The following is a 14,015-nucleotide window of genomic DNA, read 5'->3' on the forward strand; positions in this document are numbered from 1 at the left end:
AAAGGGGGCCGCCTGTCCTACACACACCCCAGGGCTTCAGGTGGTCTTACTGCTACTGCCTCCCCAGGTTTTATGACTTTCTGTGCCTTTTTTCTGGACCAGTGGATCACCGGTAAAATTAACAGGAAGTTCACTGGCTGCTGAAAGTGCACGTCGCTCTCTTCCTGACGCATGCTCGGCTGCGATCTCAGCAACTGTTCTGTAGGTGAACTCCTTATATGCCGCTCATCACTGAAAAATACCAACAAACTGACTCTAATTGGAAACTATTTACTTCGCTTTGCCACAAAAATGGTACCTTGAGCTTGGCAGTTTGTCAGGGGTCCCATTAAAATGGGATTCTAACTTCAAAGAGCGTAATTTACATATGTACAGCAAGTAAATGAATGAATGAGAGACTGATTAATGCCAGTGAATAATAACCATTACTGGGCCTCACACTGACTGCTTAAATTTGCCACAGATTCTTGTAATATGAAATAATTAGTACAGATTCACACTGCTGGACTGGTGATGGATAATTAGTAGGGTGCGTTTTCCTTTGTGATTCTATTTAAGTGCCTCTTCGGGTTGCCAGGTTGGCGGATGTTACCTAAATGAGAAAAGGGGGATATTTGGGAATGTCATGGGGGATTTGTTAGAGGTAGATATTTCTTCCGGCAGTGCATTTTACGTGGGGAAACGGATGAGCCGCCTTGCATTTCCCTGCCAGTGAGGTGTTGCATGTTTATGTACCATAGTTGGATACAAATGCAGGACTCAAAGCCACTGTCACTCACTCTGTCACACACAAATCACTGTCCTTCCTCTTTTATAAATCATGTGTGGCCTTTACAGATCACATGATGGGTGACCCCTTACTGGCCGCTGGTATCTGTACCAGTACAGTCTAATGAGGGCCTCACCTTGGTTGGATTCTGCAGGTTAGACGTTAGGTTAGGATTAGATGTTGCGTTAATACAGGGAAACTGTATTTACTCTAATCTCACCTGCTAAATTTGGTCCTGTAGTAAGACATTGCAGTTAAAAAAATGATTACTGTAATAGACTTCATGTCTTATCAGTGGTATGCTAAAATTAGCACTTGGCGACACTTAGAAGCATTCTAACAATTAATATGTAACAGATAAGTGTCCTGGTTCGAGTGCTACTGAATCTTTATTTTTTTTTTTTCCAAGTGTCAGTTGTTATTTTTAACCGTTTTGGCTTTTAATGAACCCCAATTCAGTGTAATACAATGTAACTTGCATGAACTGGCTAACATTCAGCCACAGGGATTAATTGTCATCCTCAGTCTTATTTTCAATAAAGTCAGGAGATCCTTTTACGGTTATGAATGGAAATGTAACACATCATCTCTTAAATGCACGGAAAAAATAGCATAAAACGATATTCTGCTTTGCTCACACTATTGGCCAGGCACATCTAAACACGTGAAAATAAAGTTCACATAAATGGAAATTTGTTACCTTATTTAACATACCTGAATATATTAAATAGCTTAAATAAAATGCTGATTCGTAATTAATAATATTAATTTTAATGTTCAAATGCAGCGTCTATGCTGGATCTCGTGCTCTTTGACTGAGAAGATCAGTGGCCCCTTTCTGAGACCGCGACCTTCCTGACGTGACTTTTCAAGTGAGGCTGTCAGACAGTCATCTGATGATTTCCCAGGACACGCTCCTCATCACTCTGCCACCAGAGTGTCTGCAGATTAAGCAGAATCTGAATTGAGGAGATTGTGGAGTCAGGTCACCAAAGTCCTTCATCCAGTTTGCTGGGTAAGACCATCCTGCTTTGAGTGTAAGGTGTAAGTCCTCCAGAGGAAGGAGAACCATCATTCCTGGAGTGTGTGTTCAGGCAGACAAACCCAGAGGTTATGTGATGGGCTTCCATTATCGATGTTTGGCAACCTGGGCAGAAGCTGGGGTGAAGGTAAAGAATAAAGTCAGTGGAGTAGAAAGGTGGAAATTCAGGGGGAAATGAATCTAGGAGTATTTGTAGAAGCCTTGGACTGTGTTCTGTTTCTGCAGCATGGATTTCACAGAGACATTTGAGGCAGATATTTGTAACAGATTAATTTTGCTACCTAATGCTGTACAACAATAATAATCTAATGCAATGCACATTAAAACTGAAAATTAACATGTAAATAATGCCTTAGTATTCAGTTGTGTTGATGTTTAAAGTGTTCTGTACATCTGTTTATTGTGTTTGAGTGAAATTTTCTGCAGATGGATGTCACAACCTATGAATATTTTTTCTTCAATATTCATAGATTCTGTGTGTGTTGTGTTGTGTACATGAGCGTGTCTTGTAAGCTGACTCAGACATCTTCCAGAGCCTAAATGGTACCGTTCCTCTGAGACAGCCTTGAGAAAGGCGCCGCACGATGTCTGAGGCAGCAGAGGCAGTCTGAGGCTCAAGGGCAAACAGCGATGCAGAGCCGCTTCCCCCACCCGCGGGTCTCTTCCGCGCGCCTGAACGCAGCCCCGCGGGGACCTGGAAGACACTGCAGCACAGTGGCGTTGATGCCAGCCTGAACACAGTGTCCCACGTCCAGATTTTCTCACAGGGGGGAAGGGTTATGTGACTATACAGAAGCCGTGTGGGAAAAGGGGAGGGACTTTGTGACAGCTGTGATCCTATTGGCTGAGCTAATCTGGTCACACCCACTGCAGGTGGCAGTGTAACAACAACACGGAGGCGGGGATATAAAGGACGAGCTGATGTGCTACACACAAAGCAGCAAAGCCAGAGGAACATCAGTGCCCTCCAGCCTAATTCTTTTTAGATAGAATTCAAGGATGTGTGTTTGGTCTATACCTAAGAATGCCCACATAAACACTGGCAATTAGCAGTTAGCCCCTTTTGTTAGCAGGAGGTGGTTTGCCCAGTTGGCCACTGTGCCTCTAATGCCCCAGTGACATTCCGGAACCTTCCTTCCACGTTATCAGCTCCGGTGTTTCTATTAGCGGCAGCAGTTAGCCGGCATGCTACGATGCTAATGTCACAGCTATGGCGTGAGGCCGCGTTCCAGCTGACGGGCACTCCTTAGCTCCCGGCGTGACATAAGGCTGTCCGCTTCGACCCACGCTGCTCGTCAGGGGTCGTTAGGTTACGTTCAGCAATCGGGCTCTAAAGTAGGAGACATGCTTCCTGCAGCTGTTTCTTTGCGTCATTTGACCCTGTTCCCTGGTCCAACTCATTCCCAGGAAACAACTATCCTCTGCGGCAGCATTCCTGGCTAATTTCCTTGAATTAATAAACCTGAGCATATGTCGTGCATATATTGTAATGCAACAGCCTAAGGCAATCGTTATGTTTCCCATTGTTCTGGAGTAGCATGTATGCTAGCTGTATTTTCGCTCAGTTCCTATTTAACAGCCTTTTGTGTGTAATTTTAATGATAGAAACGGCTGGGGGGGGGGGGGGGGGCTTGTTAATGACTGACGGACAGCTGTATTAATGGGCCAGCGGTGCATCTGAGCTCTCTGTCTGGGGGAGTGTCAGGTAATCCCCCCCCCACAGTGGGACACAGCAGTGGGGTGGGGGGCAGGACATTTTCAATCAGCCCTTTAATTTTTTATGAAGTACTTTTACACCCCCCCGTCCCCCTCCTTGCCGCCCCCATATCACCACTCTGGGACACGTTTCTGTGAAGTGATTTGACATCCCTGTCATGGCTTTGTGTGTGTCTGTCTATCTCTCTGTCTGTCTGTCTGAGTTTGTTGTGCTACACTGTGTCCCGTCGTCCAACATTCCACACACACACACATACAGATGGATCCTCCCACTTACAGGGAGGGGGCAGGGTTGGGTATGGGTTATACTAACGGGGCTGATTCCCCTTATTTACTGTTTGTCAAGATGGTGTCGCAACTTCCATTGACTCAGGCAGGAGAAAAAAGGGAGAGGAGAGGAGGGGGACGCGTCTGGGTGGCAGTGAGGGTCTGTCAGTGAGGGTCTGTCAGTGAGGGTCTGTCAGTGAGCGCGGGGAGCATGCCTGGGCTGTCTGTGTCACAGAAGCGCGATCAAAGGGTGCAGATCACGATGCAGAGCAGCATGGGGTCTGTGATAGCTCCCTGGGTGCTGCTATGGGTGGCTGCCCTTCGTGGCCAGCTTGTTCTCACCTACAGAGCGCTAGATGAGTGAGGTGGGAAGAGTGTCTTCCCATGAGGATTAATAAAGTATCTATTGTTATTATTATTTTACATTTATATATAATTTTATTGTTCACTTGTGTTCTTTTGACTGTTGAGCTGTCTGTAAATTAGTACTATCACTATGGGAAGTCATTACGATGATTCCGTCTTTGGTGTAATATGAAAATTTGCATTTCTCCTTGCTGGGTCACAACATTATTGTGTGCTCTGCTTTGTGAGAGGCAAACAAGGGCACATGTGGTGAAACTGCACCCCCTGCTGTCCACTAGTGTCACTGCATTGTCAGGTCATTGGCCATGGATTTCTCATCTCTGCCAATGGTTCGGGATTATAAAGCCATGTCTGGTTAAGGACGGTGCTTCCTATTTGCCTGGAATTCAGCAGAGGATGGTAGAGTTGGATGTCTCGAGACCACTTTTACGTGGTCTTGGTCTTGTCACAATCTCGACGTTCTTTGGTCTTGGTCTTGTCTTGGTCTCGGATCCCTCGGTCTTGTCTTGGTCTCGCTGTCTTCGTCTTGCTATCTCAGATCAACATAGTGGTCGGGAGATTTGGAGCAAAAAATATCCATGACACACAACGTAACGTTCAATAATGCTACATTATTATTATTTTGCCTTTCATGCCCTTCAAATGCAACAAATCAATGACATACATGCATTTTGTTGTGATTCAGACATCGGCGCGCATCCAATCAAAATTTATTTGCGTTATTTGCGCAAAATAAGTATAGCGCTAGTTAAACGTTAGTTAAATGTGTAATCACATGCCACTGCAGACATCAAGATGTCAGAATCTCTTAAGCACTTGTCCTTATTCTTATTAATGCACAATTTGATGTGCAGTTTATATTGGTATATAGTATTTGTAGTTTGCATTTGATTCTTGTGATGTGTGCGCATGTCTTTATATTGTTTGATTACAGTATTTTACTTAAAATGGTGTTGTTTGACTAAATAAATGTGACCATTGACTTTTAAATAACATCTGCATATCACGCTGTGTTGACTTAACAGGCCTAATCCATTTCAGGGAAGTTGATATCATACAGTGTCATTTGGCTAGTACTACTACAAAGGGACATTATGCAACTTTAAGTTTATAATTGTGTATCTTCAATTTGATGTTACAATTACATCTAACATCACCTACAAATTAAGTATAATTCAAATCAGTTACATATTTCCCATTCTTTAGACAATTGTTGGAGGTGTTAGCTGTTTTGTCAGATGACTTTGGGACCAGTCAGTACCCTTCATGTCAGTCCTCAACACCACACAAAAGTTAAGGGAGTCTTTTTTTTCGGTCTCAGTCTCAGTATTGGTCTCATCTCGTCTTTGTCTTGACTCGGTCTGTCTTGGTCTTAGTCTTGGTCTTGTCTTGGTCTCAATACCCTCTGGTCTTGGTAGTGTCTTGGTTTACTACAAATCTAGAGGGTGGCACAGTGAGCAGCCCTGTTGCCTCCCACCTCCATAGTTGTTCAAATCCTGCCACTGCTCTGTATGATGGGCATAAGCACCACCTACTGAGCCCCAGTGTGGCTGAATAGCACTTAAACAGTGACATTCCAGTTAAGTGTGAAGGTGCCCTCGTCTCTGCTTTGTGATCCTACTTGAGTATTGGCTGCCTACCAGCTGTTAAGACCATGCCTAAAATCCATTTTCCATAACCGCTCAGCCAGGATAGCGTCATGACGAGCCTCCTTAAGAAGCGGCACCCCCCACCAACATGGAGGGCATGAGTACATACTCGCAGTGTAGCTGGCTGTACACCTGAGGAACCCAGGGGCACTGTCATACTCGCAGTGTAGCTGGCTGTACACCTGAGGGCCCGAGGGGCACTGTCATACTCGCAGTGTAGCTGGCTGTACACCTGAGGGCCCGAGGGGCACTGTCATACTCGCAGTGTAGCTGGCTGTACACCTGAGGGCCCGAGGGGCACTGTCATACTCGCAGTGTAGCTGGCTGTACACCTGAGGGCCCGAGGGGCACTGTCATACTCGCAGTGTAGCTGGCTGTACACCTGAGGGCCCGAGGGGCACTGTCATACTCGCAGTGTAGCTGGCTGTACAACTGAGGGCCCGAGGGGCACTGTCATACTCGCAGTGTAGCTGGCTGTACACCTGAGGGCCCGAGGGGCACTGTCATACTCGCAGTGTAGCTGGCTGTACACCTGAGGGCCCGAGGGGCACTGTCATACTTGCAGTGTAGCTGGCTGTACACCTGAGGGCCCGAGGGGCACTGTCATACTCGCAGTGTAGCTGGCTGTACACCTGAGGGCCCGAGGGGCACTGTCATACTCGCAGTGTAGCTGGCTGTACACCTGAGGGCCCGAGGGGCACTGTCATACTCGCAGTGTAGCTGGCTGTACACCTGAGGGCCCGAGGGGCACTGTCATACTCGCAGTGTAGCTGGCTGTACAACTGAGGGCCCGAGGGGCACTGTCATACTCGCAGTGTAGCTGGCTGTACACCTGAGGGCCCGAGGGGCACTGTCATACTCGCAGTGTAGCTGGCTGTACACCTGAGGGCCCGAGGGGCACTGTCATACTCGCAGTGTAGCTGGCTGGCTAGGTCGGCAGCCCCTCAGAAGATGGTGCCCTAGGCAGCCGCCTGTGTCATCTCATGGGTTGCTCACCAGTGAGCATGGATAATCCATGATGTCACGACACATTTTTATTTTAAGATGGCAGCATCAGTAAGACAGATCATATGTGCCCAATGAAGTCCTGTCATGGTGCGTTAGTCACGCCCCCTCACAGATCCCTTAGCCGTAATTGGCCAATTGTCTAGAATAATCGTTTTCGGATATGGCTGTTGACGGCTATGAAAGGTAGGTTCATTCACTCTGCCTTAATATTAATTCCTAATTTTACCTGTGGCCTGAACATTTTTATGTCTCCCCCCCCCCACCCAAATCAAAGTGGGGCCGTCAGAACAGATAGCGGGAACAACGAACCGAGACCAGAAACCGTCAGAACGCTTAATGCTGTTAATCTGAAGCTCAACCTCGCTTTCAAGACAAGTTCGATGTGCTCATATCATCGTATTCCTCTATTAATGGTGGCATGTTTGAGGTTGGGGACGAAAATGATTAAAGATTCTTCAAAATGCTCTTTCAGAAAGTCGCACACTTTGGTTGTGACAGACGCATCTCAGGCCGTAACGTGATGTTGGTATCCTGACGTGGCTGAGTGTGCTGATTTCAGGCTCCCTCTGTGCGTGTGCAGCCCCCTCGTCCGCTTCTGAGAGGAGCAGGCCTACATGAAAGGCTGTCGTGGCAGCATAAAAGCTGACTGATCTCCATTCTCTCCTTTTCTATCAGTCTCTCCCTTTCATAGTAATAATAATAATTACTTACAGTAATTTTGCTTTGAGGATAAACATCTGCCACCTTATTCGTCACTGCAAAGGTCCGTCTGAGTGCAGGATGCCTCTCAGACCCCTCCCTTGTCCACAGCCGTGCTCTTTACCCATCCTCTTTGGATTACGTTCAAGGGCAGAGGAAGGACAAGGAGCTTTTCCTGCTCAATGTGAAGTGGAGGCCTGACAGGAAATGGCAGCTGCACTGCAGCATGCTGTCGATCTTTGGTGGGTTTCCATCAGGACCCCACCCTGGATGAACCGTCACTCACAGTCTTTAGCCTGCTGGGAGATCAGGAAGAATATCTACACCAGGTCCTTGTTTGACTCATAGAGGTAAATTGACTTTAACACTGAAACTGCTGAGTCCTGCATGGTAAGCTGCCCCTAGTGGAAAAACCTGGGATTTGTAGGCAAAGCGGGACTACAACACCCATGAATTAGGCATGCCTCAGGTTGCTAGTTAGCAGGCTAACAGTTTGTCTGTGCCTGAGGACGCAGGTGCCAGCAGGGGTTTCTCCATGCAGCCACACACAAGCATATTCCAGTAAAATACAACCTCTCATGACAGGAGGTGTTTTTCTTCTTGTTGCATAATCACAATCTAGGGGGCCGCTGTGTGTATAAAAAATATCTACTATAAATCAAGTGCTGCCCCTCCCCCTACATTCACAATGGTGGTGTCGTGGTTGCACACTTTTTACTTGTATTCAAAATGAGTCACAGCACAGAGCAAACTCTTAGATCAGTGTTTCCCAACCTGCTCCTCCAGGACTCACCGACACCACGTTTTTTACTCCCTCAGCTCTCCCTGCCAGACAGTGCAGATTTTTGCTGGGAGCTGGGAGGGAGCAAAAACATGGACTGTCTGTGGGCCCTCAAGGACCAGATTGGGAAACACTGTTTTAGACCGTTAGTCATCATGCAACTCTATATTTACATCCAGTGAGTGCTGCTAACTGCTTGATCTCAAATGACAGTTTTATTTGTGCTTCTTCAAACTCCCAGTTAATATGCACATGGTTACCTGTGTCTGCATACCAACCTGGTAGTGTCATGATAGTAATACAGTAAATAAATCGTCTGTGGCGCTGGTAGCCCATACAGCTGGTAGCCCATACAGCTGGTGGCTGAAGCCTTAAATCCCACAAGGGTTACGAGAGGCTGTACATTTGATGAACGGCCTTGAATTTGCTTCAGGAATAATTCACTTCAGTTTGCATAGAAGCGTAATCTCTGTATTTCATTGTAAATATGAAGGTTGTCTGCTGTATTTTGGTAGAATAAGCTCCTCGTATTTCCTCTGCCCTTGAATGTAATCCAATGGGTAAAAAGATTTTGCATAAAAAGCATGGTGTGTAAAAGGGCTGTGTGTATCTAGACTGCAGAAAAGCGGCCATTACAAATTTCCTGTTTGTAATGACAATTGATTTGTTGTAACTCTTGGACTATCTGTGGTTAACAAACCAGGATTTCATTTCATAGTCAGACATTCAATGTTTCTTACACAAACCTCAATAGCATATAAAGTGAACGGGCCTTTTGAAAGTCGTTTGAAACTGTTTTGAAACAGCAGACAAGAAAACAAGGCACTGTTTTTTGCAACGATACTCTGAACTTAAAATGTGACTGGTCTGAGAGTCAAGTAATCTGTTATTCTGATATTTTTTCCATGCTTAATGGATTACACATTGAATTGTAAGTGTTATTCTTCACCCCTGATTGTGCCTCTACTCTATCAGGGTACTGCAGCAATCAGGATAATAACAAGATGTTTCTCATATAAGACGTCTTCTCTGTTGCAGGTTGAACAGTAAAGAAGATTATGGAAAATACTTCACTGCATGTTCAAGGCTCCCTCTACTTATATTCCACAGTTCTGTGCAGTGATATCATAGGGTCATGAGGCTGGTGAAAGGGACCATCTCATAAATACCTGCAGTTAGATAATGTTGTGGTCGATTTTATACCTTGATTTCAAAAGCATACACGTTCAAGACAACAGAGACAAAATTTAATGGGCGCCAGAGTGATGTGGAGCTTCTTGAGGCTTCAGTGAATGCTGTGTCCATAACAATGAGCCTAGAGAGCGATCAAAAAAGCACCCACAGTACCAGTTACCAGGATCACCAAGGCGGAATGAAGAACGACAACAAACAGACCCTATTTGTACCTGACGGAGATGCCAATGCCAACCAAATCCGGGCAGATGAAAATGGGACCAAGGACATGAACGAGATGAGAGATCTGGCCGCCCTCCCCCCACTGGTGTCTCAAAGAGACGAGCAGGACAAGATCATCATCTGGGGGACTGACTCACAGTGTGACGACCCCGACCTGGAGGAGTTCGAGATGCTGGAATGTCTGGAGCTTGAGGCCTACCTGGAAGAAGAGGAACACAAATCCGAGAAGGTCATAGGAAACGGGTCCATCTCGGAGAAAAGGCTTGGCTCCTACGATCAAAATGAGGAGGTGATGGACAAGGAGATGAACCACAATGGCGAAGAGGATCGAGCAGCCACGTGGAACATTCTGGACCCAGAATCTACTGTGTCCCACTCTTCGGTGGGCAGAGGGAAAGCCTTGTGTCTAAGTACAGCTGACTTCAGTTCAGAAAATGACATCTTTGTGTCCTGTGTTTCCACAATGTCCATTTTTGGGGGGAGTTTTGCCAGTGCCCTGGACAGCACTGGGGAGGTGCAGACTTACGAGTCCCAGCACATTTCAACTGAACCTTATAAAACCATCTGCGAAGACCTCTCTTTGGCCTCCCAGTCCATCCCTACTAATCCAGTGAATGCTAAAAGCCCCCGACGAGCTGAACACTCTTGTCGAGAAGCTTCAGAAACCTCTACGTGTGTAGATGTGAATCTGAACTCGGCCGTCTTATTACAGGAATGTAATCTGGAAGCACAGACTAGTCTAAGTTTGCAGAAAAGTCCATCCTTTGAAAATAGACCCAGTCTGCCGACTCATTCCTTGGAAGAATGTACACAGGAGCCGATGGACGCCGCTGATTTGGATGTTAGTCTACATCAGGAGCAGCTTCGGCAGATAGAAGGACACATCAATGGGAATAAGTTCAAGCCGAGTGATGATTTGTCCTCAGTGAAAGACTGTAATGAAAATACACTTTTTAGCAAAGAACAGTTGCCCCCACCTAACAGTTCTGGTGGAGACCAGCCTAGAATTGCCCATGGCCCTGATCCCAGAACAGAGTCGTGTAAGACAAGTCAGAAGATGAATGACAGGATTTCCAGAGACGAAGAAGCCTTTGACATGAACAGCAATCAGAAGAAGGGGCAGCCAATCAGAGCGGCTGCCCAAGCCCCGCCCTCTGACTCCATAGTCCTTAGGAAGCAGGGCTCTTTTGAACACAAACGCATCATTAGTCCAAGCCTGGAGAGGAAAGCCCAGCTGGCAAGGAGGCCCTGGGGAAGCCCCACACGCCCTACAACACCACCATCACCCAAGCCTATTGGCTCTCCCCAGAGAAGGCTTCCGACGTCTCCGGCCAAGACTGCTGGTGTCCGAGCTGTGACCCAGGAGCATCAGGATGACCTGCGGCGGTCCAGCGGCAGCCCAAAGCCTCCCAGTAAGGTGGGCTCCGCCAGTGGCATCCCCAAGGCCATCCCTCAACACCCTGCCCGGCCAGAGGAAAGGCGCGAGCCAGAGAAGCGGAGTGGAAGCTCCCCACCGCCTAACTACCCACCCAAACCCAAGAACGTGCGGCCCAAGATCATCACCTCCATCCGCCGGAGCCCACAGGCAAAGCCACACCTCCCAGATGTGCCCTATGAGGCCTCCACCGCCCCCCCGAGGCTGACCACACATGCTGGCAGTTCGCCCAGCAGGGAGCCCAAAGCAGGCGCCCCTGGCAGGGTTTCGGCATCGTCCGGCCCCTGCAACCTGCCCCACGACAAGCACCGGCAGGAGGTGGACAAGAGCCGCTGCTACAGCCCGGACCTGCTGGTGTCTGGGGTCCGACCCCCCGGCCACTCTGCGCCCCAGAGGCTGACCGGGAAATCAGAGAGTTTCTGTGAAGAGCTCACAGAGAAATACTCGCGGGAGGTAAGATGGGCTGTGAGAACGGTACAGAGTGCGTCATTTTGGGAAGAGTGTGAATGCTGAATGTGTACGTGTTTGTATGAATAAGTCTGTGCTTGCGTGTGTTTACACACTGAAGTGTCGGCAGGGGAATGAAACGGAGCTAAACAGTGAATTCTGTGCATTATTTTTGAGAAAATGTGAATGAACATGTTGAGTTTTCAGTTTATTGTACTGGACAGGGCCGTGTTACATTCCCTAAGGTTTGTAAAATGGTGGTGCTCATATCCCATAAAGGATCAGGCTGGTTTTTGAGATATCAGTAACTACTCCCTCCAGGGAAAAATGTATTATTAATTTCCACTTAGAGGAACTCCCTAACATTGGGCGTCCCTTCATTGGGCGTCCCTTCATTGGGCGTCCCTTCATTGGGCGTCCCTAACATTGGGCGTCCCTTCATTGGGCGTCCCTTCATTGGGCGTCCCTTCATTGGGCGTCCCTTCACATGCATATTTTTCTTTGACTAAACCTGGGCACACACCAAGCTGGCGGCATAAAACTCGTGCCAAGGCCGACGGACGATCGGCTCACGTTTATTGTGAAAATGCCTTCAGAAATAAACCTGCACCTACAGAGGCGACAGCTGACATGCAGCCCGACCAGAGAGCTCAGTTTCACCAACTAGCTGCGAGGCCAAGTCAACATGCTAATCAGCCTAAACCGCACCAACGGGAACCAACAACGGCCCGACAGGCAGCCGCTGACTCTCAGCTCGGCTGGAAATCGGCTTGGTGTCTTCCAGGCTTAACATCCCCACATTGCAGACTTGTTGATTTATTTATCTATCTTTCACTTCTAGAGAAGCCAAGGCATAAGCAGCTCGGAGGGTCCTGGGTACGAGGACCCATCAGCCGGGGGTCGGCAGAGGGCTGTGGGAGGACTCTGCTCCCCCAGGGCCCTGCGACCTCAGCTGGGCCTGGGTGTTGTCACCAGGCTTCCCTCAGCCAAGACCAGGACGCTCTTAGCGGGTCAGAGGTCCGCCCTGCCCTTCGGCCACCCTGCCCGGGCTGCCAGTCCACCGGCTCACTGGTACCAGGAGGCCACAGGTGAGGACACATCTCACAAAATACATGGGAATATGGAGATGGTCGACAGTGCTTCCTCAGCCCGTCCATCAGGCACAGAAGTCTGTGATTCAAATTTTCCTATCAATCTTCACGTCTCACTTCCCTTGGCTGACATGAATATCTCTGAGATTAATTACTAGTCCCAGATGGTTACAGACAAGTTGTTTTGAGTTTATCAGTCTGCTTCAAGACTTAAAACTGAGGAGGAATAGAAAACACAGAGTGCTGCGGGTCCCTGAGGACCGGATTGGGAGCCACTGGTTTAGAGCCATGGATGTGAGGCCTCCTCTTTTGCAGAGAGTTTAAGTCATGGTTCTCGATGTACCCGCCTCTCCAGGTGAGCCGAGGCGAGCCCCCCCGGAACCCGCCCCCAGGTCCCTGCTCCCACAGCCAGGGGTGTCAGGCCTGCGTCTGCCCGGCTACACCCGCCTGCCCACTGCGAGGGTAGCCACCTTCGGCTTCATCCGTAGTGCCAGCGTGACGTCCGTGTCCAGCGAGGGCCCCCAGAATGACCCCAACCGCCCCTTCCACCGTGAGTACGCTTATCGATGCCGTTGTTATTACGCCTAAATGTGCCCGTGTGAGATACCATCTCACATCTGCCTACCTTTCATTATGATCCTGTGGGATCTCTGCACTTTTTTCATCTCAGCAGAACAATGAGATGATCCGAATCCCTGTATCTTCATTCGGGTTGAATTGTAAGTGTGTATCACTCGGAGTTTGAGCTCTGCAGACATTTTTTATGTAATTTATGCCTGATCGCATTTCGCTGGCCGCCCTTGATGGTTTTTGACTTGGTTTCGTGTGCCGGAGCACAGTTTACCCTCCAGAGCTGTAATGAAATGCACAGAGTTGTGTAATATTTTAAAAAAGGCTCCACTCACATTCGGCCAGTAGAGCTCGTATTTAAATTGTCTCGTTATCCGTGAAATAGCAGGATCGATGCATGTCGAAGTATAACCATAGCAGGATCCACGGGGGGTTAAATGAGCAGGAGCTGCAGTGCCGCAGCTGGACGACACCCCCTGAGCGCCAGTTGGTATCTTCCTAGACCCTTACATGGCTTTGTGGCACATTGTGGCGGATATACGTCCGTGGGGGTTCTGCGGTCTGTTTTATTTATGGCTCCTCTTGTGTTTCTTACTTTCTATTCTCTGCATTGGATGAAACATGAGAGCATTTTGTCTTGGTTTCCTGCATTTTCTGCATGTCCAGACAAGTCCTGGGGCCTGTTTCACAAAGCAGGATTACTTGCTTAGCCAGATAACTTGCCAGATTTAAGGTAGTCTGGGCTAAATGTAAGTTGAT

The 14,015-nt window shown here is 48.0% G+C and overlaps 1 protein-coding gene across 1 annotated transcript in view; it reads left to right on the plus strand.

Annotated features, from left to right (window-relative positions):
- Positions 1-1,715: 1,715 nt before the first annotated feature.
- Positions 1,716-14,015, plus strand: part of LOC111851261 (microtubule-associated tumor suppressor candidate 2-like) — a 34,604-nt gene continuing 22,304 nt past the window's right edge. Inside the window, exons 1-4 of the mRNA XM_072701632.1 lie at positions 1,716-1,784; positions 9,336-11,601; positions 12,437-12,683; positions 13,042-13,236. Coding sequence (XP_072557733.1) covers positions 9,607-11,601; positions 12,437-12,683; positions 13,042-13,236 — 2,437 coding nt within the window. The 5' untranslated portion in view covers positions 1,716-1,784; positions 9,336-9,606. The remainder of the gene's footprint in view (positions 1,785-9,335; positions 11,602-12,436; positions 12,684-13,041; positions 13,237-14,015) is intronic.

Source organism: Paramormyrops kingsleyae, chromosome 17, assembly GCF_048594095.1.
Source record: "Paramormyrops kingsleyae isolate MSU_618 chromosome 17, PKINGS_0.4, whole genome shotgun sequence".
NCBI classification, from domain to species: Eukaryota; Metazoa; Chordata; class Actinopteri; order Osteoglossiformes; family Mormyridae; genus Paramormyrops; species Paramormyrops kingsleyae.